This window comes from Anoplophora glabripennis, unplaced genomic scaffold (assembly GCF_000390285.2).
Source record: "Anoplophora glabripennis isolate ALB-LARVAE unplaced genomic scaffold, Agla_2.0 scaffold23, whole genome shotgun sequence".
NCBI classification, from domain to species: Eukaryota; Metazoa; Arthropoda; class Insecta; order Coleoptera; family Cerambycidae; genus Anoplophora; species Anoplophora glabripennis.
In genome coordinates, this window is record NW_019416624.1 from 1,528,428 (window position 1) to 1,554,283 (window position 25,856).

At 32.8% G+C, this 25,856-nt stretch overlaps 1 protein-coding gene across 1 annotated transcript in view; it reads right to left on the bottom strand.

Moving 5' to 3' along the window:
- LOC108904543 (paired box protein Pax-6) overlaps positions 1–25,856 on the bottom strand; it is a 110,862-nt gene that overhangs the window by 69,331 nt on the left and 15,675 nt on the right. The window contains exon 3 of the mRNA XM_018707141.1: positions 8,585–8,804. Coding sequence (XP_018562657.1) covers positions 8,585–8,804 — 220 coding nt within the window. The remainder of the gene's footprint in view (positions 1–8,584; positions 8,805–25,856) is intronic.

Sequence of the window (25,856 nt, forward strand, 5' to 3'; positions counted from 1 at the left end):
AAAAACGTATATATTATGAGCGAGACTGATAATATTGTTGATAAAATAAAACTACAAAATACAGCAAACCGCCATGATAGGTTGAACACCAATCAGAGCGAATTACGTCACATCTAGGTAAATGTCATTTTGTTTCATTTTCATTTGTACTTCGACACGATAATATCCGTAGTATTTATCTTCGTTTGAATATTTTGTGTTTCCCAACTATCAGTTGCTTAGTTTTGTGTAACCAAAACCATTAACAGGAAACGTTAGGTATTTGAAAAGTTTCTAGAAGAAGGAAAGAAAAAAAACTCAACAACTGCAAGTTAGTAAAATATCAAAAAGACTGTTTGTGATCAAAAGTTTATCCATGCATAAATTGGTGCTGAAATACAAAGAACAATCCTGCGACACATTTTTGAAAAAACTCGTATTGACTGATGAAGATGATATGAAAGTTGAAACTGATTGCAACTACAGTACAAATAAAAAAGTAGAAATAATTAATATTACATTTGATGACAACTATGTTCACAACTATCAGATGTTTCTTAATGTTTTAGTCTCTTCATGGAAAGAGAATGTATATCCATTATTATAGCAAAGTACAATTTGAGGGTAAATAAAATGCATGGTATATATATTATGGTAACTTTGTATTTTTTTTTAATTAATGAATCTTGCAGCACAAAATATTAGCGCCTTATGTTTTCTGTTGACAAACATAAATGTGACGTCACGTAGACGCCATGACACCGGCGATCGTTTTTGCGTGAGTTTAGACTTAAAATTAAAATGTCAATATTTTTCTACTAAACCTTTTATTTTCTACAGAAATAAGATATTTTTTAAAAATAGTAAATACTTCCGAACATCATAGAACAGTTTTTCAAAATATTTTATCTTGCCTCAAGTTTACGTAATAGACGTTTATGGCAAATATACAGGGTGTCCCGCTTAAATATGATACAAGCCTGTAACTTCTTTATTTTTTGGCTGATTTCAAAAATTTTTATTTGGCAATGTAGAGTAAAAAAAAACTCTATCTAACTGTGATACTGCTGTTTTTATTAATGCAATTCACGGCCAACTAGGAACCGTTTTCTTGACATCAAAACAGCTGATTGGTATTAGCGATTTTTTTCCAAAAAACAGATTAGTTTTTTTATCCTACATTCTAAAAAAAATTTTGAAATCGGTCAAGAAACAAAGAAGCTACAGGCTTGTATCACATTTAAGCGTGACACCCTGTATATAAAAACGGTATTTTACTATCGATTTTCTCAGATTGTTATTCCACTTCACTTTGAGATACGCATAATGAAAAATAAATTGATATAAAGTCTATATAGGTAAACTAAGCGTGTTTGTCATAAGACGCGCCTTCCTAGCTGTCAAGAGTGAATCACTTTACCGTTCCCATCTTCCGAATTATTTATAAGTGCGCCTTTCCATCGTAAAAAAAAATGAGTTACGAAATAAAATTTCCAGGAGCCTCTTGACGTAACATATTTGTAACGCGAAATTACTTGAAACAAGACATTAACATGTGTGCCTACGTGTACGGCGGATGTGGCGCACATCCAGAATCTGGCAGTCGGCACCAGCAGCAGCGAAGTTAACGTTTCTGTATATTTCCCACCCTGTTGTGCGCGTCCCTATTTACTTCCGCTTCTGTAAACTCCACCCCATTTCATATCCACCCTCGCTATTTCATTCTCCTTGTTTTATTTCATCTTCTGATCCTATTCCCTTTGCCTCCCCTACCCCCTCTACCACCGCTGTTTATGTTTTCTGCCGACGAATCTCTATTCGGGAATTTACATAATTTTAGATTTTAGCAATTTTTCCGACGATCGTCAAATAAACGAATTATAGTCGTCTTTCTGCATTTCGGTGGTTATCAAAATTAAATAACGGCGTTTTGCCCCGCGGGGTTGTTTATGACGGAGTTTCCGATGTGGGGACGTTTTGATTTAATCCAGATTACCTAATTCCGCCTTGTTAACAGTTCATTGACTCAGTCATTTTATTATACTAGTTTTCAATGTTAAATATTATGCCGTTTCAATATCAGGGTTTCTTCTGAAGAACAGGAACCAACACAAAAATTATTGTTTCAAATATTTTAATACATTTCTAATGACAGGATACCCCAAAGTTCACGTCCGGGCCCATAACAGACAAACGAAAAACGACAGCAAAAATTTGTTTAGATGGCGTAAATAGGAACTCGCTAAGGTCATCAATAAATCAACTTTTTTTCCACCAACATCAATTTTTCATGATAACTAAAATTATCTATATTTTATGAACATTTTTTATGCAGACATTTTTTCTCTATCTCTTCTCCTTAAAAAGTTACAATAACAAACATTATACAAAAATGTATTCTATTGTATTGGAACTAGTCATGACAACCAATATTACTGTGAAAAACAGACGCTGTAACTCCTGTCACATATTTATTTACATATTATTTGATCTTAAAAAAGGTCACTCCACGAAGAAAAATAGAGCAATACACATAATGACGGTTAAATAGGATAACCAAATATAGAAAATACTAAACAATTTTAATTGTAACTAATAAATATAACAATAACTAATAACAAAACACAAAACAAAATATAAAATTATGATCATTACTTTAAAAAATGTTCGATATGCATGCCTCCTACTTCTAAGCATTTATCCAATCTTTTCCTAACATCCCTTTAAATGCTCTAAGCTTCTCATGGGTGTTAATTTTTTAATATTCCCCATAGAAAGAAGTCTAGGGGCGTTAAGTCTGGAGACTTTGAAGCACATTCTACAGGCTCATTAATTTCAATCTACTTAGTATTATCTAAATAGTCTGTAATTCTTTTTGCTTTATGTGGAGGAGCTCCATCGTGTTGCAACCACATATCTCTCTTTGCAGAAACTGTAAATAGCTATTAGCGTTCATTTCATTTTCATAAAAATATGGGCCAATTGAATATATTCCAATAATGCCACACCAAACATTTATTCCATAATGGCCATGATTTTGAATGGGATTAACATAGTGTGGATTTTCAGAGGCCCACTAATGTTCGTTTCTTTTATTTGGCTTGCCATTACTTATAGAACGACTCTCATCTTTCCAAAGAATCTGTTGTAAGAGTCTATTATCTATTTCCAAATTAACTCATATTTGGGCTACATAATTCTTTTTTCAGCATGTATGTCAGATAAGTGCTCCAAGTTATTTAGCCTATAATCATGGTAACCATTGGAGCTTAAAATTCTTTGTACAGAGCTTCTTTATTAAATTTAATGCAAAAGTAGCCTGTCGTATAGAATTTCTAGGATTTTCCTCAAAATACTGTAATACCCTAACTACGATAATATGGTTTTATACTGATTTTGAAATTTCTTTCCCTTTTCTTGGTGAAAATACATTTTCATTCGTACGAAAAATTCGTTCTAATCTGGCAAATATTTTTGGGTTAGCATCTTGATGCTCTGGATATCTCTCATGATATAAATTAGAAGCTATTTTTTGTCATTCACCATAAATTAAAATCATGTCAACTTTTTCATTGTTTTTGAGCATTTTTTAATTTTTAGCAACCACTTACTAGTTTGTTTATCCTGCAAAAAATAACGTTTGACAGAAACTAATACCAATGTAAACAGACTTGTGACAGCAGTTTCAGCCATTGGTTTCATAGCAATGTCGATTAAATCATAACTAATTTGAATACAACAGGATAAATTTTTTTATAATGTTTGTTATTGTAACTATTTAAGGAGAAGAGATAGAGAAAAAAAATTTCTGCACAAAAAATGTTCATAAAAAATAGATAATTTTAGTTCTCACAAAACATGGGTATGTTCTTGAAAAAAAAAGTTTTTGACGTCATTTTTTTATTTTCCGAATTTTGAAAAAAATGTTTTTCTAGTGCAAAACGGTCCTTAGCGAGTCCCGATTCACGCAATCTAAACAGATTTTTACCTTCTTTTTGTCGTTTTTTGTTTGTTTGTTATGGGCCCGAGATGCGAACTTTGGGACACTCTGTACAGTCTCAACAGCTATCTGTTTTGGTCTATAATGAATTGTTTCGAATAATAATTATCTTTCGAGTTTTAGTTCAGTACAATTTCTTGAACGTTAACTATTAACGCAATGAAATCGTATTTTCAAAAACTGAATTTTGAATCATTTTATTTTCAAAAATTAAAGATATTAATTATTGAATATCTATGTCAAATGTATTTTGTATACCTTAGGCAGTTCTAATAATTAACATAAAATTGTAAAGGTCTTTTCCTTGTAGATACTATCATGACTGTGATTGATAGCCAACGAAAAAATATTAAAATTAATTGTTAAACAATATCCTAACGATATTACAGGAAACAATAAACAACCAATGAATATACAACAATAATAGACAACTGACTAGATATTGCAGGTATAATTTAATACTGGTCAGGGCAGATATTCGGCAGAGTGGTTGTTCCCCACAATATCATCGGTTAAATATCGGTTCGCCTAGTTAGAGATTAGAATAGATGCTTTCACAGTAATTACGAAATTGCAGTTCGCTTTTTCTCTGTGTGACCGTATTGAAGGCTTAGATATTGAGTAGTAGTGAACGTTCATAGATAGCACTCTGTTGCGTCTGGTAAACTGTTTAGAGAAGGTGGAAACTGTGGGAAATTGGTCAGATATAAAATATCAGGGGTCCCAAGATTTTAATTTTGCCAACGAAAAAAAAAAGACAGCGTGACAGCAGACGGATCAGGGTTATTAATAATGGAGAGTAAAAGAACAGCTCGTTTTCATGGTTGCGCAATATTTTAAAAATGAAGGTTTTACAATTTTCGTACAAACTATGGTTGGAATAGTGACTCAACTTCATCAACTTGAAGAGATTAATTGAAACAAGGAGACTGGATCAATTAGTGATATTAAAGCAGTTCCTGAGTGTTACTGGGAGTCCAGGAACATTAATTCAGCACCACGGTCAAGAATTACACACTTTGAGAAGCTTTTACAGCGTATTCTCATGAGATATTTGCATCTTCATACTTATAAAGTTCAATTGACTCAAGAACTAAACCCTAGAGAGAACTAGTGAAGAGGGTTCGTTGAATGGATTTTGGAACAAGTGGATGCTGATTTTTTTGAACAATATCATTTTCAGCGATGACAAAGTTGTCGCATTTGAGGTTGAGAAAATCCACGAGTGATTTTTCAGAAACAAATGCATCCACAACGTGTCTGTCTCTGTTTGTCAAAATTAGTTCTTGCGTAAATTTTGGGACACCCTCTATATCCAATTAGTCGGCTATTTCCAAAGTGAACAAATGAAGAAAGTCAAATACTTGATAACTGATTTAACAAAATTTTCCTTTAAAATAAAGGCATAGCTTTGGGGAGTTTTACATTTAACTATTTTTAACTAAATAAATTGTTCGACAAAATTGTTTCAATTCGTTATATTTCTCTCTCCTTTTGGAGACTTCCACGAGAGTTGTCTCTGGTGAATCAAGTGACAAGATATTTGTCGCAACATAAATTTAAATTTCCTGACATTCCTGACCTTCTCCAGAGGAATCTCTGAACCTGCAACTTATTCTACTGGTCTCTGTTTATATTAATTAACCTTGTGTTAAAGGGACACCTATGTCCCAGATATATTTGGCCGTTCTTGCAACTCGTCTTCAGATATTATAAATGAGATTAATATTTTATTTTCTTAAGAGGTGACCTATCTTATCAGTACATGCTTGTAGATATGTACGGTAGTTATATTTTTAACAAATATTCATTTTTTCGCTTATTATATACTATACTAATAACTTATTCGATCTGTTAGATATATCAGTACCAATTTACTCGTTATATTTAAGGGTACCAACTTTTGGATTGAAACAACATGATAACAACAAAGCAGAAGTTGTCATAAAATCATGTACCCAAGTTGGATACTTGGGTACATGACTACAATGTTGGTTTCAATGATACATATATATGCTGAGGTCCCACCATTCATTTGTAACAAAATGAGGCGCTAGTAAGTTTATTTTAATATACTTAACAACTAAATTATTTATAAATTTCTTCATGGGGCTACTGATTTTACACGCAAATGACAAACTCATTTACATATTATAATTATACCAAGCTAACGCTATTAATATACATATACACTTGTCAGAATTTTTTAGTGTACTTAACTAGAATTAGTACTATTGGTAGGTACTATATTGAAAGTCTGGAAAAAGTTTTTGAATTACATGTACCAATGTTACTGCGCCAATTTTATTATCCATTTATTGGATCGAAAATTGGTAAATAAATACAGAATAGATTTTCTTTCCTTATACTAAAGACTATATTTATAGACATAGGTAATTTTAAATGTTGTTGTTTTAAATTTTAAAACAAGTGTACTTTTAAAAAACAGATAATATATGAATTATAGATTAATAAAATGAACAGGTTACTTTTACTATTAGACGACAGTTATTTGTTGTTTTGGTTATAACTCGGTTATAATTAATAATGCTGGACAGAATTAACAATTGCAGCAGTTTTTCATTTGTTCGCAATTAGTCATCACGACAAATTACGGTTTTAGTTAACAAATACGCAGCATATAGCAAATTAATTTAGAGTAAACAACATTACACTGCATTAGTTATTAATAACTGCAAAAATAAAGAACCAGAGGCGTGTGAGGACAAGTATACTCTTATCTTTTTTATAATGTTTAAAATGTTTTTAAGTTGCGTGAAAAAGTTACTTGAAAAATGACATTGTGTAAATGAAGTGTCTGTCAATACGACTTATCTGACGGAAATAAGTCTAATTCAATTTGATTCCAATTTTTACTTGCATAGCAAGAAATTGTAAGAGTGTTTAACAAAATCAACCTAATATGTACATGCCACGATTGTTCATATTTTTTTGGCAAAATATTGCTTGACTGGAGGTCCTAGTCTCCAATTTTGTCTCCAGGTGACTTCTAGGTGTTTCCAAAATTAAAGTTGTCCATGTGAGAAATTAGAATTCCATAGAGGATATTTAGCATAATTTACACAAAAAGTTTCTGAGATCGATTCCAACTGAACTTTTTAAATATAATAATTTTTATTCCTTCAAAAATGCATAGATAATGTATAGGAAGTGTTCTGCGCTACTCATCCACACAACATGCCAAGTTACATAATAAAAAAATATATTTAAACGAATACAATATTAGAAGTTCAAAACCATACACTAATAAGAGTGTTTCTTTTTCTCTATGAAACTGTGTTTAACAATCCATAATAAGAATAAATATAAACAACGCATTTTGTTTTATTTGACTTCTACCGCTTTAGGAAAAATTCCGAAAAAGTAGCCGGCTACGCCCCTGGTTTCTCATTAATAATTTACTAGATATATTAATGAACATCCACGCTACCCGATTCCATCACACTGGCTAAATTCGTTGCACTGCAGTTGAAAATGTTGTAAACAGAATTAGCCCTATTTGCCTACCGAATTATAAATGAATGAGGTAAAATGGGCGTTGCATCATTAAAATTAATTCATATTAATAGTTAATTGATATCTTTAATAATATCTATTATTGCGTGTCATTTAACATTTATATAACAATATAGGTACGGCATCTGCTTACGCGATTAGATATATTTTAATCTGTTAAAAATCGAAAAACGGTTTAGTAACAGTTGAAGATAACACATCAAAAGGAATTTTTAATAACCTGCAGAACTTTCATAAGAACTGTTTCTTAAAACTGTTTGAAAATGTATGTTTCTGTGGCACTAATCACAGGAGGCTAGAAAACCAAAAGGGGACAAAGGAATAATGATTGTTAGGAAGTTGTCAAAACTAAATCCTTAAATCTGTTATAAACTTATTCTTCTTATGAAGAATTTACTATGTTATCTCAATGCAAGCCTAGGAAGCCTGATAAAACATTTAATATAGTCTTACACGATAACTTTTATCGAGGTTTTTTCATGGTACTCCGAAAAGCTAAATTTGTCTTAAATAATTTGTCGTTAAAACTGTTTTATTTTATAATATTTGTTGTCAAAGTAAAGCAAATGTTTTATACTCATGGAAGGAAACATAAACTTTGGAACATCATGTCAGGTTAATGAAATTATTCTATACCTATTATCTTTTCAAAAGACAAGGAGTTTACTGTTGAAATATATTACATTAACTCTAAATTTTCAGTACCTCTCACTATATTTTAAAATTTTCCACCCTGCCGTTACAGTATATACAACTAGTTAAGGAAAACCCTGTATATAGAGTGACCTATAGCTATGATGTCAACGACAATTTTTTTTAAATATAAGTAGTTGTTTTTGGTGTTGAAATAATTTAATTGCCCTTAAATTGACGTTTCTTTTAATGTTTTTTTCGTATCTCCTCAAATAAGCGAGGTAATGGAGTGGAACTGTTATTTGGCTGACTGTACTTAACGCAACATACCATTATAGATGCACTAATTTAAATTATTATTTTCATTGCCTCATTTTAATGATAGTAATGCTGATTTGCCCGGCTACCCTGTAATTACTCTGAAAAAGTGCTTACCTCGCTTCTGGATGTCTTCCCTGGATATCTGGCTGGTGAGAGCGGTAGGAGCTGGAGGAAGGCCAAGATGCGGAGCGGTAGGGGTGCCAGGGTACCAGGCCCAGCCCGGCGTTTGCCCGTTAAACATCCGCAGTTTGTCATAAACTGACTCATTTTGGGCAGAGGCTTGCTGCTCCTTCTGTGACGCCAGGTTTCTGAGGACTCGGTTTATTGATGACACCTGCAACGAGAAAAACGGGTCACGATAAATCGGTAATAATGACTGTGAATTTAAGGTAAGCATACCACCTGCGCAAAATACACATAAATGAATGTAATTTCAAAACTATAGTACGATGCAAAGTAATAAATCATTGCCTGTCAAGGGATCCAGTGCCATACGCTTTTAAGGGTTTTAGAAATAGAATAATTTCATTATACATTATGATGGGACGAAGGGATCAGTTCACGTCTGGCACCCTTGTTCCTACAAAAATTCCTTTATTCTCATAAACTATTTATTTTAAATGAAATTTATTATAAATTCAGTTTGTTTTTTAATTCCACATATGTACTACATTTTACCTCTGTACGCACCACTGTTGTTTACTTGTTTTTTGAAGGCGTTCTCTGATATACGACCAAGCTCGCCAGGTTAGTCTTTGACGTATAACCGACCACTTCGTACACTCGATGCACCTGGGCGACTACAGCTACTACCAGAACACAGTGCGTATGCAGCAGTATTTCAGATTTTACATTCAATTTCATGTTAAATTTGAAATGGTTCATCTTACGTCTCCTAAAAATGATGACACGATTTTCCTTTGAGAAAAGACGGACAACTTTTTGCTCTACTTTGCATCGAATACGATCCTACTATAGAAATTTTAAACACGAAATTATAAGTAACAATGATACGTTACTGGAAACTAGAATGTTCTAGCTAATACCATCACATGCAAAAGTATTGACTGCGTTTATCTCAAAAATGGATCAACAAAAAAGTTTGAAAATATATATGTACATGTTAACAATCAGTTAGGTACCAAATTCTGAGAACTTTAGATTTCACCGTTACGAAGATTTTCATTGTATCCATTAGGTATTATCGAGTTTCTTCTTTTTTCAACCTAAACTTCGAAGCAAACAACAAACTATTCTAAAAAATATTTCATAACAATTCCACAGATAATAATTAGGGGATATGAGCGCAAAGAACTGCCAGAGAAGGGTTTTCCATTTCATACTCATCTTTAAATCCCCCTTTGTATACGATAAGAATAAGGGCTTGTAAACTACTCCCTAAGAACGTGAGACCTGAAAAAGTTTTTAGTAAACCAGGAACTTGTAACCCAGAAATTTTTCTCCGTATAATTCCTTGAAGAAGATTCATTATTTCAATATCACTTTTTGATTTGACTCACTGTACGCTACCAAAATGTCGTTCCTCTTCTAGTACATGCTTTACTGAAGTTGTGCTTAAGTTGTCAGAACGCTGTCCTTTTCAAATAATGATGCAGCTCTTATAGTGTCGCATATCGAATTAACTCAACTTCACTCAACTTTCCAATCAGAACTACAAAGACGGCTTCAATCACTGTACACAGGGCTAATCCCGGTCAAAGTAAAAACCCATGTCCGAGAAACCTAAACTAGATGAGAAACAGAAGGCGCGGCGTGGAAAATATTTTCAACTATTTTTCAAAAATTTCCCAGCCGCCTCAAGCACCAAAGCTGCAGCAGTGACACCACCGGAGGCCGATGAAGCAGCCGATGATGACACGAATAGAAAATTCACCTCAGTTTCAGATTTCGAAAAATAAATTCGCAAAATTCGAACTGGGGAACCGCAATATAAAATCAAAACACTACAATCCAAAGATAAGCAAAGTCCGTCCTAGACCTTAGTTCTAAAGACCCAACCACTCAGCCATTGTCCAGTCCTGCGGTGAAGATCCCACAGAATGCAGTAAGCCCCCAAAAGCTTCCGAACTTATAGGTACTCACAGGAGGACTATATAAGCTCCAAGAAGTTTCCTTTCCATGAGATCTCAAAAACAGTTCTAGGCAAGGCAAAGCCTAAAATTCAGCGATATAGACACAAGTGTTACCATAATTGAAGATATCCATAAAAACATATTTAGTGCATCTCGGCTCAGTTGAGTCTTCGCTTGAAAAAAGGGCGCCTTATGCTGGACCATGGGCGGATTAATAAAATAGTTTCTAAACGTGTGTCCCGAAATACATATTTTTGTTTTCTGGCATAGAATCTACCATTTGTGGTTGGCCAAATATTTTAATTATACCCTGTATAATGCCTAAATTATTATACTTAAAAGAGGCATAAATATCCTGTGAACTGTTATTATAGAAATTAATTCCCAATTTAAAATATGAAGTAACAGACCATTCCAATAAAAAAGTGTGGATAACAAAATGAGAATTACTCTGAACACACTTTTCTTACCCCAATTTCAAATTGACCTAACGGTCCGCTAAAAGCTGCAATCGTCGCTAAAACAATGCGTGTACACAGTACACAGTTATTAACACATAGCCACTTACGATACTAGTATTGCTAGTACTAGAATCCAGTACTGGTACAAGTTACTGGCATGGCGTTCAACCGTTTTAAAATTTCTTTACATGTACAAATCTTTCCATATCTCAAAATCTGTTTGGCAAATTGTAAGAACTGGGATTTAATCGATTCCCCTCGACAAAGACGATTCATTATAAAATCCCATTCACACATATATTAAATCTAACCATCAAATATAATATACACTTATATCCGTATTCCCGTGGTTCAACTACCGGGAAGTTAATTTTTAACAATTTAGAATTCCCACAAAGTGGTGATTATCATCAAGACGGCATTGTCCCCTGGGCGCGCTCGAGGAATCAAACTCGGTCTACCGAAAGGGAAATGACTGTGGTTTCATAAATTGAACAATTTTATACTGAGAAATTGAATTACATTTTACGATAAATTTCTTTCGGGTCCGTTTTGAAATTCGCGTTATTACCCATGTTGCGTCCCTCCCGATAGGGGAAACCGGTGAAAAAATGTCACAGGAAATGCCCAATACCAGAATTTTATTACTTCCGGATTGAATATCTAATAATTTTGTATGCGGTAAGGTGAAATCATGTATGGAGAAAGATTTGACGTTCTATTATTTGGAACACTTGAAAACTGAAATTATTTTTCTCATCCTAACTTGGATGCAATATGCAATATGAAAATAACAGGGAACTGTGAGAACATTATTAATATATAAATATATAAGATACAGTTTACAAAATGACTATACCTATACCTATAGGAAAGAAGTTAGGTTAAGACAAAAACAGAAAAATTGAAAAAGAATAATATGAGCGTTATTTTAGAAGACACAAATGAATTGAAGAAACAAAAGATGAAAAAAATGTATAAGTAAATGATGAGAAATTTGGACACAAAAGTTGCAGATTATAAGAACAGAGGTTTGAAAAAGAGGACCATAGATGAACAGAGAAGATAAAATATGTGGAAGCGATAAGAAAAGACTATAGAATCCTAAGTGGTGAAATAGCTTTAAGAGAATTTATATTTGAATGAGGTAGAAAAGTATGTGGAAAGTTTTATACATAATAATAATCTAAAAATGAGGAAGTAGAACAAATAATTCAGACAAGATACAGATGCGTACTATATTTATACAACAGGAAGATCGCTAAAAATTTAAAATAAGAATGAATAAATCAGCTCAGGCCATTGGTGACAAGCTGCTGAGATTATGTTTTTAACAGAGAAGGAAGCAAGAATTAAAATGAAATAATGAGAAAATTATTGGATGAATTTGGGATCTAGTAAAAATAAATAAAGGGGAATATAGAATAATGGATTATAATGCAGTGGAAGGCGCTTTGAAGGAAGAAATTAAAATCAGAATAATAAAGATGAGGAGAATAAGGTGGAGTTCAGTGAGTCGACTGACGATTGACAATGTGGACGTCATTTGAAAAGGAAAAGAGGAAGGCCTAAAATGAGATGGGAGAGACTTGTAAAAGATATAAATATAATGAGCGTAACAGATTGGAGAAAACTAGTGATAGTGAGAGAAGTGGAAAACAGTGAAAACAGCTAAATCATACAATATGAGTGTGAATCAGAAGTAAATCGTGTGACTCGCCATATTAAATGAGTGAATAGAACTCGAAAGATTGATTACAATTCCTCACTTGGACTGTACGAATGGACTTTAATGCATAAGTAAGTTTTATGTCAAAGTATTGCAGGCTAAATATAATGATTGTAGCCAAAGATTAAGAGGAATAATGTAACCACTTTCAATATGATAAATTGATGGTACATATTGAAAGACAGAACAGAGAAGAAACAGAAAGAACTTTATTTTTCAGAGAGGTTCAGAGCAGTTGAAAGGTAATTTCATAGTGCATACATAAATTACCTATATTATGATTACCACGGAAAACTTAGTAATCCAAATCCTGGATACAACTTTAAAAACAGTAGTAGATTCAATGTTTAAAACTATTGACGTTATTGGTCTCATAATTTATATACCGATGGACTCGATTTTAAATTTACTTCTTTTTATTTTCAACTCTATATTGATCGTGATATTACCATTCTAATTGGTTAAACAATTTCCTTGTGGGTTGCCACATCATCGGTTTTACTTCTTAACATGTCGAGGAATAATATCACATTCACTCAGTATTTCTGAGCTGATACTGAAGATTAAGTTTTTTGGTCGTTTCTCTCTCTCTATCCCCCCTCTCGCTCTCTCTATTCCTACCTCTCTCTCTTTCTCTCCTTCCCCCTTACTCCCTCTCTATCGCTATCAGACACTAGAGTATTGGTCACGATGTTGGTAATAGTTCTTTTGAGTGCTCTGTATCAGGTATTATCTTTTTCAGCTACTATCTTTCCTTTTTTGTTTTTAGGTTCTCCTGTCTTGGAAGTGAAAATGTTCCGTTTTCCACCTGTTGGTTTCTCTTTTTCTTTTATTTCTTCCAATAACTTATCTTTATAGGGAGTTGAGGAGAGTATTTCTGATTTCTTCGACTTATTTCTTCTAACTTGTACGTGTTTAGCCTTCGGCAATGGCAAAATCATTATTGGTGTCATGGGGTGACAAGATGGACCAGGTAGATCTGATTCCACGCACTGACGAGAAGGATCAGGCAAATCTAGATCAATGTCAGCTGGAGGTGTGGTCTGTGGCGGACCAAAATTTTTAACTTCAACGAATGTACTTTGATCCGATATTCTTTTTTCCATGCCTACTGCTTTCTTTTGTTTATCTTCAATCAAAAGAGTGGAAATGGGTCATCCTCGTCGCTCCAATCTGAAACAGCGCCGTTATGATAATTTTCATTTTGTGGGGGCTCTGGCTGGAATTCAGGTCTGTCCGAAACTGTAGCTGGTGCGAAATCTGCTGCAGTGAAAACATAGGGATTGTATTGGATATAAACCGGTGCATGCGAAGGATTTTTCACAAATCTGTATAGTTGCGACTTTAGAATATGCAGCATGGAACAGAGCTGCCATTTCTTTCATTGTAATTGGCTTTCCGTGGTTGGTCACCATCCATTTGTCGCATTCGCTGGAAAAAGAGGTTTTCAATGGAAAGAAAAATGCTCTATCCAAAGGATGGATTTTGTGACTGGCATGGGGTGGCAATGTCAATAGAACGATGGAGTGTTCCCTTGCAAACAGAATGGCCTCAAGAGAACAGTGGGACACATGATTATCCAATGTTAGGATTACAGGATCTGTTTTAAACATTACGTTGCATTTACGTGACACTATTCTTTGATGTAATGATTCGATGTAAATTTTGAGAGTTCGGCTAAAATTTCACTGACAACGTCAAAGTTTAGAGAAATAAATTTCCAATTTAACCAAGAAGTGGCAGATTGAATCGTTAATTTTAAGTATATCTGACTGGCTTCTGTTCATATGAAAATTGTGATTTTATTTCTCTGAACTCTGATGCTGTCAATGAATATTTAACTGAACTCTAATCCCTGATAGAATCCAAGTTTAAAAAATCTATATATTTTAGATTTCAATTAAATCAAACAAAAATCCAAATTTACAAATTTTGAAATAAAAAAAATATCAAATTTCTCTTCGGCACATTATTCCTCTCTTGGTGCGGTATAAAATACGGGTACTCAGTATTTTAAAAAAAGACTACTTTGTTCTTTAAATTGCTTTCATTAGTGTCTACTTATTTTAACGAGGTGCTTTTACAAGATTTCCGCAAACTTTTTTTCAAGGTCTATCTTACATAAAATTTTGATTTTATAATTTATGTTACAGTTCAATTTTTGCAGGCTTGCGTCTCCCCTACCAACCTGCAACTATTTCACATGCGAGCAGACTTGAATGGCCAAACACGCATGGTGAACTCATTCAAAAAATTTGCCCCTCGTGCCCCTTTTTGTGTCGGCGGGTCATTTTATCTCCATCCATCTATACGAAACCGTAGGAAATTCTTTTTATCCAACTTACATGGCAGATCGCTATTGACGTGTATTTAGAAACGTTTGGTGTGGGATCTGATATCACTTTTGGGATCTTGCCTGTCAAAAGCAGGGCAGGGCCAACCCGATGACATGTGGCTTTAACAATACCGCAGCCTACATACATTTACATTAATTTCATTACTCTAATTGGCCTCCTAAATTTAAAATGCTGCAATCAATCGCATTAGGACGGCATTGTGTTTGCAACGGGGAGTGCTTTATTCGGTGTTCTGGAGTTAATGAGAAATTTTAGATTGTCTAGAAAAACATTGAGTGGCTGTCTCGAGCCGGTTTATTTACAGAACCTTATATTAAATTCATAGTCTAAAGAAGGCCTGCAAAGAGATAATTTTGTGTGTACAAACAAGGCAAAGGGAACAATTTTTATCGATTGCTTCTATAATTATCCAATAGCAAGCAAAATAGAACAGAGGGAGACTGGATACAAATTTTATTTTCTAAAACTGTCTTAAGGACGCCGTTCCCACTAGCATGTTGTTTTCTACAAAAACAAATATTTTAAACATTTAAAAGCTGTTATTTAGTGCTTATCAAATAACAGGAACCTACTGTTATGACAACTGGCGACTTTCAAGCAATAATAAACACATAGTTGACATACAATTTTTAAATGCATAGATTTTGTAAGAAGAAAGATATTTCGTGGCACTACCTACTTGATCGTATTAGTTTTTGTTATTTTTTATTTTTAATCAGACAAAGAGGAGTTTACGAGTACATTAAAATCACATGTTTTCGTTAAATGTTTTGAATATCAGACCATCAGCTTTTGGCAATATAAATACTCAGTTGAACATTGCAGTTTCCAGGAACGTATCAATGTTATTCAGGACTTTAGAGGTGTAAAATTTCTAGCTTTGAAATCACATCGATTTCTCTGCATTTTGCACCGTTGATACGCTCACCTTGAGTATTTTGACGGGACTACATTTTTACAGAATTATTCCACTAACCCGCAAAACTAGGAGCAGTTTTCCCGCTAGATAGCAAACAGGCAAAGTTGTGAAATTTTATGAAATAATGTGATACCGTAGCAAGTTGATGTCCGTTTTCATTTTATTGATCGACATCGGAAAAAGACATACTTAATTCAAACATTAAGACACTTTCTTCACGGAGACTTAGAATATGTATCTTATTAGATATCGCATGAAGAAGAACGAAACCTATTAAGTTATTGTTAATTTGTAGACTATGTAGTTTTGCTTAATGTTATTAGGTACATATTTTAATTAATTACAAATAAGTGTAGAATAATGTCTGGGCTGCAAAGACCCAATCTTGTATCTCTTTAAATAACCGAAATTGTGAGCACCCTGTATGAGTAAATCAATGAAACTGCATGGATATACCTTCCGTTAATAAAATTTTGAAATAATACCTTGAAAATATTTTCCACTGTTAATACAGGACACTGCATTGAGTGGAATTTTTCGAAGTTTGTGCCTATTTTGTGAACACCCTGTAAAAGCTATAGTGATCAAATTGAAAATGCTGCTCATTTCTTTCTTAAAAAAATGCCTAATATGTTTTTTTAATTTTTAAGGGTCCTTTCTTAATGGCAGTGGGCCGTAGAAAAGATCACATGTCAAATGATAATATCAAAAAGTAGGCCTTTTTGAGTACTACCATATAAAAAAACAAAATTTAGAAATCGGACAACGCCATCCTAAATACAGAGGTGTACCAACTTTAAGTGAAACACCCTGTATGTATATTTTGCTTTTGAATTCAACATACAATGTCTCAGAAGCCAATGATTAAACACGCTTTTTCACCAAAATAATTCAATAAGTTTTCATTTGACTTAACATGGCTCTATTGCGATAAGCTTGCAGGGCTGAATAATCTCGTCAAAAAATTACGTTTTTTAATTTTTTTTTAACAGCAAAACAAGGATTTGGAATTTTTGATTAATTAGGAAAAATTTAATGTCTACTTCAAATTTGGTCGAAGAGACGTCGAAATTAGAAACGGTCTGAGAGGTTCCAACCGTCAAAAAAGGAAAAGCTTTTTTTTGTCGAAGATAATTTTCTTTTAAGTTTAGAATAAATTATTTCCAAATAATTTTCATCAAATTCTTGAATACATACCGTTCGTGGTTAAAAGTCTAAACACCATGCCAACCTTTCGCGTTTTAGCAGCGTATCAACTGAAATCAACAGTTTTCTGATTAAGTTCTGCACAAATTCGCACTTATTTGAATGAAAGGTACCTAGTTAGACGAGTAAGTCAACCTTTCTATAATCACGTACCCTTGGTTGTTGAAAACTTAGATCAAAACTTTTATGTGTGTTCCGCTGCTGATGAGTTCTTAACATAGTCATGACTTTTGGCTTTTGGCTTGTAAAAAAACTCAAGCAGTAGAAAACTTCTTAAATTATCTGTAAAAGAGGATACACTTTTAGTCAAATAGCTTTCTACTGACAATTGAAACCCTTCTTCCACGTTTTCGAATTTTATAGGGAACTGCACTGTACCAAAATCGAAGTGTGTCAAATTACTGCTCAAACAAAAAAATTATTAGGACAAAAGTTGCAGGATTTTGAGTGAGCAATCCAACGGCGACCTTGACCATGGCCCTCAAGGTCATTTAGAGGTCAACCTGAAAATTTTAAATGAAACCGTATATTTTTGACCCCGAAAATGGAAAAAATTGAAATATTTACGTTCGGATATGACCTTGACGATGACCTTCAGGGTCGTTTACAGGACAGGTCGATTTTTAATAAATGACCCGATATTCTTGACAGCGGAAATTGAGTGAGCGTAAAATTCAAAAATGACGTATACCATGTCTTTGACCATGACCTAAAAGGTAACTGTAACGTCAAACGTAAGCAAAGAACTTAAGTTTAATAATGCTATTACAAAAAAATTTAACGGCAAAAAAAAGTATAAGGTTACATTTAAAATTTTCAACTTGACCTCTAAATGACCTTGAAGGTCATGATCAAGGTCATAGCCGAACGTAAAAAATTTCCATTTTTTCCATTTCCGGGGTCAAAAATATACCTACGGTTCCATTTAAAATTTTGAGGTTGACCTCTAAATGACCTTGAAGGTCATGGTCAAGGTCACCGTTGGATGTCTCACTCACAACCCTGCAACTTTTGCCCTAATAATTTTTTGTATTTGAGCAGTATTTTCGGATATAGGGAGGTTCCAGACTTTTTGAACACCCAGTACAGATATAATGATAAGACAAATTTTTCCCTTATCCTCAAACTCTTTTTGGATGCATAAGATACTTTATTTTCACGAATTAAATCGGCCAGACAACAGTGGAACAAAAAAAAGTGTTTAGAAATAAATATTTCGGCGACATTGCGCACCCAAGTACTCATATTAGGTATGTGGAATAGGCTGAAGTAAAGAACGTACGAAAAATTGGCTCCATGAAACTTCTAATAAATGACAAATTGAACATAATCATTTTGACACATTGCTGGAAAAGTTATAATGATTTAATTTTGTGCAATTCTACCGATGACAGTGCCTGTGGGTTTATTGAAAATTTTCCCCTATCCTGGAAAATTTGTATAATGATATAATTTGTATATAATTTATTGAATGAATCTATAATATATCCAAAACATTTCACATCACAAAAAATGTATGCAGTTTTTGTTATAAGTACTATTTTAATACAATTTAATTATTAGAGCTGTCATAATTCATAAAATAAAGGGATTGATTTATGTCATTGTATCATTGTGGAAGACGTAAATGGTTTTACGCATCGTTGTCATCGGTTCCACAATCTAGATGGGATCGCATCATCAGGTATTTTTCAATAAAATTTCTTAATATGAAGAGAACGATCGTTCGACATCTACTGATATAGTATTTGCATAATATTAATAATCTACTTCTAAGCTGGTCCGACATGGTAATTTCCACTCGGTGTTGTATTTATTCCAGGAGGAATGAAATGTTTTATTATTTACTATATCAGGTAAGATACATCCAGTTAGTATGAAGATTAAATCAAACATAAATTGAGTCTTCTGGTTTTCGTCAGTTTTTTTATACGTCTGTTGTGCACTGTTTAATAATTATTACTATTTGTTTAATAATATTTATTTTAAACGTTTTTATACATATAATATACAACTATGTGTATACTGAATTACATTATTGTTTATATTTTTTAGTAAAAGAAACTACAATGTACTTGAAATAACACGTGTTGTGTGCCGCTTTGTTGGACTTTACTACTGATAAATCTGTGATGCTAACCTGAATACATAATTTATTACTCCCTTTTCTTTTTATTAATTTAAAAAAATATATAAAATCAAACTTTTAAACAAAGGGAACAGCCTAAATAAGTAATTTTAGAACTCATTAGTTTCCTTTACTTTCATAAAAACCTTTTCTGTTCTAAAAAATAAATCTGTTTTGTTTTCCTCCTGAAAAGTTTTTATATGTTAATAATTTTATAGCTACTTACCGGTGATTTTTTTTTTTTTAGTCAATATAATATGAATTGTTTGCTGTTTCTTTAGCACTAACTCCGGTAGACACAATTACATACAATTATGGATCAAAACACAACGGAAGTCGTAAAAGAATCGTTGGATTACAGGAAAATCAGCGAACCGACAGCTTGGCAGCTCGCATGGCTGACTGACGGCACCACTGGCTAACGGACCGATTGTGACAGCTCTAGTAAGTAGTAATTATCCTATGTAAAAAGAAAATCATTGGCATACCAATTTAAATCGTTTGTGGGGTTCGTGTCACTCAGAAAATTCTACATTTTTTGATACAAATATTCTTAGAGTCGTTATGTCGTAAGCTTATTTTAAATAAAAATAATAACTAAAAAATTGCTCGTTATTTGAATAAAAATGTACTCATTAAATTTCCAAAATATTGAGAAGCATTGAGATCATAGGTTTCTTAGTGATGATGTTTCATGGTATTAAGAATGGGACACGGAGCAAGTGTATGGAGAAGACGTTACAATAAAATAACTGAGCAAAACATGCCTTAGTAAAATATCACTACTTATCGAGACAGGGCATTTTATTTCATATTTTTCAATTCCTTGCAACTGCTCATGAACCGTTAGAGATTTTTCGTCCTTTGGCCAATTTGAAAGCGTATAACCTCTTATACAGATATCGATTCTTAAACTTGTCTTGATAAACCTTGCAGTTTTTAAGAAAAACATGGTTATTCGAGGTACGGTATTCACAGAGCTGGAGCTGTGAATTATAATCATCAAAAGCTATGAATTTATCACTCAAATTTGACAATGAAATATTTTGCAGTATTTTTTTCTTGTTCTTAAATGTAACATTTTAGGAAAATATTTTTGCAGATGTTATACAACATTTACAAGTCACAATGGTTACTGTTATTTAAAATGTTTACTATTTAAATGTGTTTGAGAGTAACAAGTACATCCGTATAACAAAGTACACAAAAGAAATAAAATTTGGCATAAATGTTAAAATATAAATTAATAGTACTCAAGATAGTCATAGTTACTGTAGAGTATAGACAATAAAAAATAGATAAACGAAATACACATTCACAATCGTAGTGAGATGAAGAGGCAAATTAAAAATATATTTTTTTAATGGTAAAATATGTCTACTGTGTAAATTGGGGGTACTTTTTTTTATTAAACTTATAGTCTTTATTTCATCGCTATGTATAACTTTCAACACAAAGCATTTCAAATCGGACTATTTTGCCGCTACAGTAACCTTATCAAGCTATGAAATGATTCCAGCTAACTTCAAAATTAAGAAAATTCAATATCTAAGTTCTTGTTCGTCTTATATCAGCAACTGTGCGAATTATTGGTATAGTGTCCTAAACCCTGTATTTTACTTTTCATTGAAATTTTGCTGGTGTTTGAAACTGAAGCTTATTATTATTATAATAGATCTATGAAAATTTTTATAATTATGGCTCGGAAAGAGAAGTGATTCAGAGCAAAAAACGTCCCAGTGCGAATTACGGGGCAAACAGTTTTGTGGGAAACTTGCATATCCAAACAATGCGTACGCCAGATGCAATTCGGTGCAACTCACGCACCGCTAACACCCTGCATAACTGGCTTATCCCTATCCCTAGATGTTATTATGCCTTATTCTTCGCGTCTAACCAAGTGGAAGTACAACACCTCGTCACTGCACGTCACTAACACTCATCCGTGCTGAATATTTTCCAGCCTTTCCCACCCTTAACTTCGTTTTGCATAATTATCCGATTCATTTATATTACACAACATATTTTCACTTAAAGGAGTTAATTAATTTTCTCTTTGTTATGTAACGCAGTTATATTTTCACTTGTCTGGGCGTATAAGCTAAAAGAAGATAAGGTTAAATTCCATTGCAGGTAATAACGTAAGTACAATGAAAATCTTAATTCGCCAAGCTTCATGGATATAATTGTTTGGGATGGCAAATTTATGTACAGAGTGTGTCCTTTTTTCCTAAAACGATTTAGAATGTGAAAAACAGTTTTTGGCTACAAACATACAGTTTAACTAAAATCCAACCATATCTGCTCTGTCGAAAAGAAAAAAATATAATCATTTGCTTTTAATTTCAATTTTTCCTTTATAAAATAATGTCACTTTTGTGAAGGAATGACATATTTTTGACGCATCAACTTGGCACTGAAATATTTAAAAAACTTATTCCCATATTTATTTGGCCATACCCATATACAAGTCTGGTCGGAACAAAACGTGGAAGTAATAGAAATATATATGCCCAGCTGAAGAATAGGCGCGCGAGCAAAGGGCGTATAACACAGCCGGATTGGGCGACTGGGCAATAAATCTCAGTTGTTCACAAGTGGTTGACAAATTGCCCAGCAGTGCATTGCAGCAATGCGAGATTAGGTATGATTCAGGTAATTTTAATTTATTATAGGCACCTTCTATTAATCATTCATATTACAGTTGCGAAAGGGAGAAATAAGGGGGATATTTTGTTTACTAATATTATTACAACATGGCATTTTGGCGACCTTTTGAAATGGAACAAAACGAAATTTACCTTCAATATAATAAAATTGTTTGAGGACATAAATAATTAAAATATGTTGAACATAAAATAGAAATTTTCTACATATTATATACAAATTATTATAATTTTTTACTTTTAGCAGAAAACTTTTTTAGGGACGCCTATGAACCTCTAGGCGTTTTTATACATGTTCAACTGACTTCGGAAAAACTATACTGATAGACCATGTATATTATTTTTTTAATTATACTTGTATTTGTTATTATTCACTGTTGTGCTTTTATTACATTAAAGGTGATGATATTATCCAGTGATCTGTTATCTAATGATTATACTAATGAATGATCTTAGCTGTTTATTGGTATTGTGGGTGTAATTCAGTGAGTCGATGTAATGAATTAAATCTCCAGTTATATAGGGTGTTTGATTTAGCCTAGACGCTTCCAACAATGTTTTGTTTATCCAACACTGAGATAGAGCTTTACAAACTGTAATGAACCATGAATATCGCGGGTTTGTATGTGTATTAACGAGGGTGTTGTAATTTTAACTTTTTTCAAAATGTTAAGTGAATAATGAAATCGAAAAATGTAATAATATACAGGATATAAGCGATAATATACTTAAAGTAAATACTGACAAAACTCGATATATGCACTTGCTTGTTCTGGAAAAAATCTGTCAAATTTAGGTCAATTATGTGGGATAACAAATGTGTGCATTATTATTAGAAATCGCCTAAGATTTACAAGATTTACAATAATCAATAAAATAAATTCCCAGCGGTCTCATTTGAAACAGAAAAAGAAGTGGAAAAAGTATTTGATGATATCTGAATTGAAAACTTTATATTTAGTTCTAGTCCAGTCACATTTGTCTTACAGTGGGTATGTAAAATTTTATTTATTTATTTTATTTAGTAAAATTAGAACCGAGCGATACAAAAATGGTTTTAAAAAATAATTTATAACAGCAATAAAATTAAATCGTGAACAGTTTAAATTTAAGCAGAATCCGATCATGTTCCAAATGCTTACGAAGATCAACAGTGATTAATCTCCGATGTTTAGTTAAAATTCAGTATTGCCGCCTCTGAAAAGCCACTATTGCCAGTTGACTGTACATCTAGCAAGATATGATGGCATGGTAAATGGGTAAAAAACAAATTGCCACGTTAATTAATTTTTTAGTAAACTTTGCCTTAAATTATGAGATTTAACAACACTGCATACTGTATTTCCTAAGTAAGTATGAGCTTGTCAATCGGCGGGGTATGAGAATTAGGTACTAAAAAAAGGTATAAAGAAATATGCCTGAAATTTTTTCACAAAAATTAATAATAGAGCAGGATGGAAAATTTGTTGCTAAACATGACAAATCTATTCTGCAAAACTTCAAAGATATTATCTCCTATTCTTGTTTTTAATAGTTATAACATCGCTTTGGTCAAAGAGTAACACCAAAATCAGTCAAGGTACATTAATTAATAATAATACGTTTCTGCAATTTAAGAATCGATTATTCGGCATTCCAGTGGCGTTTCGTTCGAAACAGGAGATTTATTGAAAATCAGCACCACTCATAAGTGAAGAACAGTAAAGAGTTCAACAAAATAGCATTTATTTTTGTCTTGCATTGCTGTGCAAACGAAATTTTCTACCCTGGGAACAAAAAAATTAGGTAGATATTTTTTGGACAATTTTTTTCATTTCACTTACTCAACTGATTTCCGGATATTATCAAATTATTTATTTTTCCTTTATCGAGTATTTTTTTTACATCGTCTTTAAAAAATAAGGTAACTTTTGCGCAGAATTTAGAAATAATAATTTGACGAGTTGAGTCAGTACGTTAAATTTTCCATTATTAATGTTATATCTCAAAAAAATAATATGTGGTTGCCTTTTAAATTTCATAATTTCATTTTCCAAAACGTTATTTTGATTAATTCTATGTTTGCTTTGTCGGCATGCCCTACATATTTTCCTTAAGAAGTCGGACCCCATAAATTCATCTGAAAGAAGTTTTTTCTAAAACGAACATATTCATTCATATTGGCAGAACAGAATGTCCTTAAATCGGACCTTTTGCTACTTCAATGTAATTTTCCGTACAAAGGGGCCTGCATAGAAATACTCGAGGACACACATAAATCTTTTTAGAGTGTCGACAGGAACATTTGTCGTAATATATTTGGAAAATAGCCTATTATCGTTTAAAGTATCATTTTGATAAATTCTCGGCATTTCAATAGAAACGTTATTCTGTTAAGCCACATTGTAAACGAGCTACCTGCGACAGGGCCGGACTGTACCACAAGCAATAGTTCAAAACTTAGTCAAATACTTGCATATTCAAATGAGATTACAATCCGTCAAGAAACGTAACATGTTGGTCATTTTAGTGTTATTTTATTTTGAAATTTCACAATGAAAAATAAATCAATACATAGCTGTAATAAAAATTTTTTTAATTATTTTATTTACACCGTAGCAAAAATAATGCAGAAAAACCTCCAGAAAAAGTATTTAAGAAACGAAACAAATAAATACTTTGAAATAGTGTCATACTTAGTCAAAAAATTGTTCTACTTTTCTTCTAATTTATACAAGCTTTTTCAGAATTGGTAACAAAAACATATGTGTTAAATATTAAAAATGCATTTATATAGATTTGGTAAACAACTACCCTGCGCCATAGTATTGCATCTAATAAAGAGTTAAGATCATTCGTCATCAGAATAACCAGATATTCCTAATTTATTCTCGTCAGTATGAGATGGGAGCGACGACCGACGAACTATTTAGCTGCTTGGATGTTTTGCCAACGTGTTTTGGGAAAAGGTGAGAAAAATCTACAAAGCGTGTCATACCTTTATTGCCAATGCAATATAATGCCCTACTACTACGATCTGGTGATTCTGCTGCTGAAGGATCCCACATTTTGTTAGCTATTGTGGTTGTAATTCAATGCTGCATGGGGTTTTAGCCTGTAGAACAGTTGTTTCCCGCAATGTCATTTATTAAAAAACTTTATTACGCCTAGTCCGACATGAATCACGCTTTCAGTAGTACTTCCTGAAAGCTGTGCTTTGTCCAGTAGGCATTGAATAGGAGTGTCAACTAAGATAGGTTATATCTCGCACATACTTAGGATAAGCGTGGTTTAGTAGGTTTCACGTGGAGATAGATTTGTCAATAGTCTACTAATTAGTAACATAACAATAATTCTTAGTTTTATTAAAGTGACAACAATATCCTTTAAACAGAGAAGTTAACTTTCATAGTTCTGTCTGTAAGAAAAAAAAGGTATAAAGAAATATGCCTGACATTTTTTCACAAAAATTAATAATAAAGCATTTGTTGCTAAACAAGACACATCTATTCTGCAAAACTTCAAAGATATTATCTCCTATTCTTGTTTTTAATAGTTATAACATCGCTTTGGTCAAAGAGCAACACCAAAATTAGCCAAGGTACATTAATTAATAATAATATGTTTCTGCAATTTAAGAATCGTTTTTTCGGCATTCCAGTGGCGTTTCGTTCGAAACAGGAGATTTATTGAAAATCAGCACCAGTCATAAATGAAGAACAGTAAAGAGTTCAACAAAATAGCATTTATTTTTGTCTTGCATTGCTGTGCAAACGAAATTTTCTACCCTGGGAACAAAAAAATTAGGTAGATATTTTTTGGACAATTTTTTTCATTTCACTTACTCA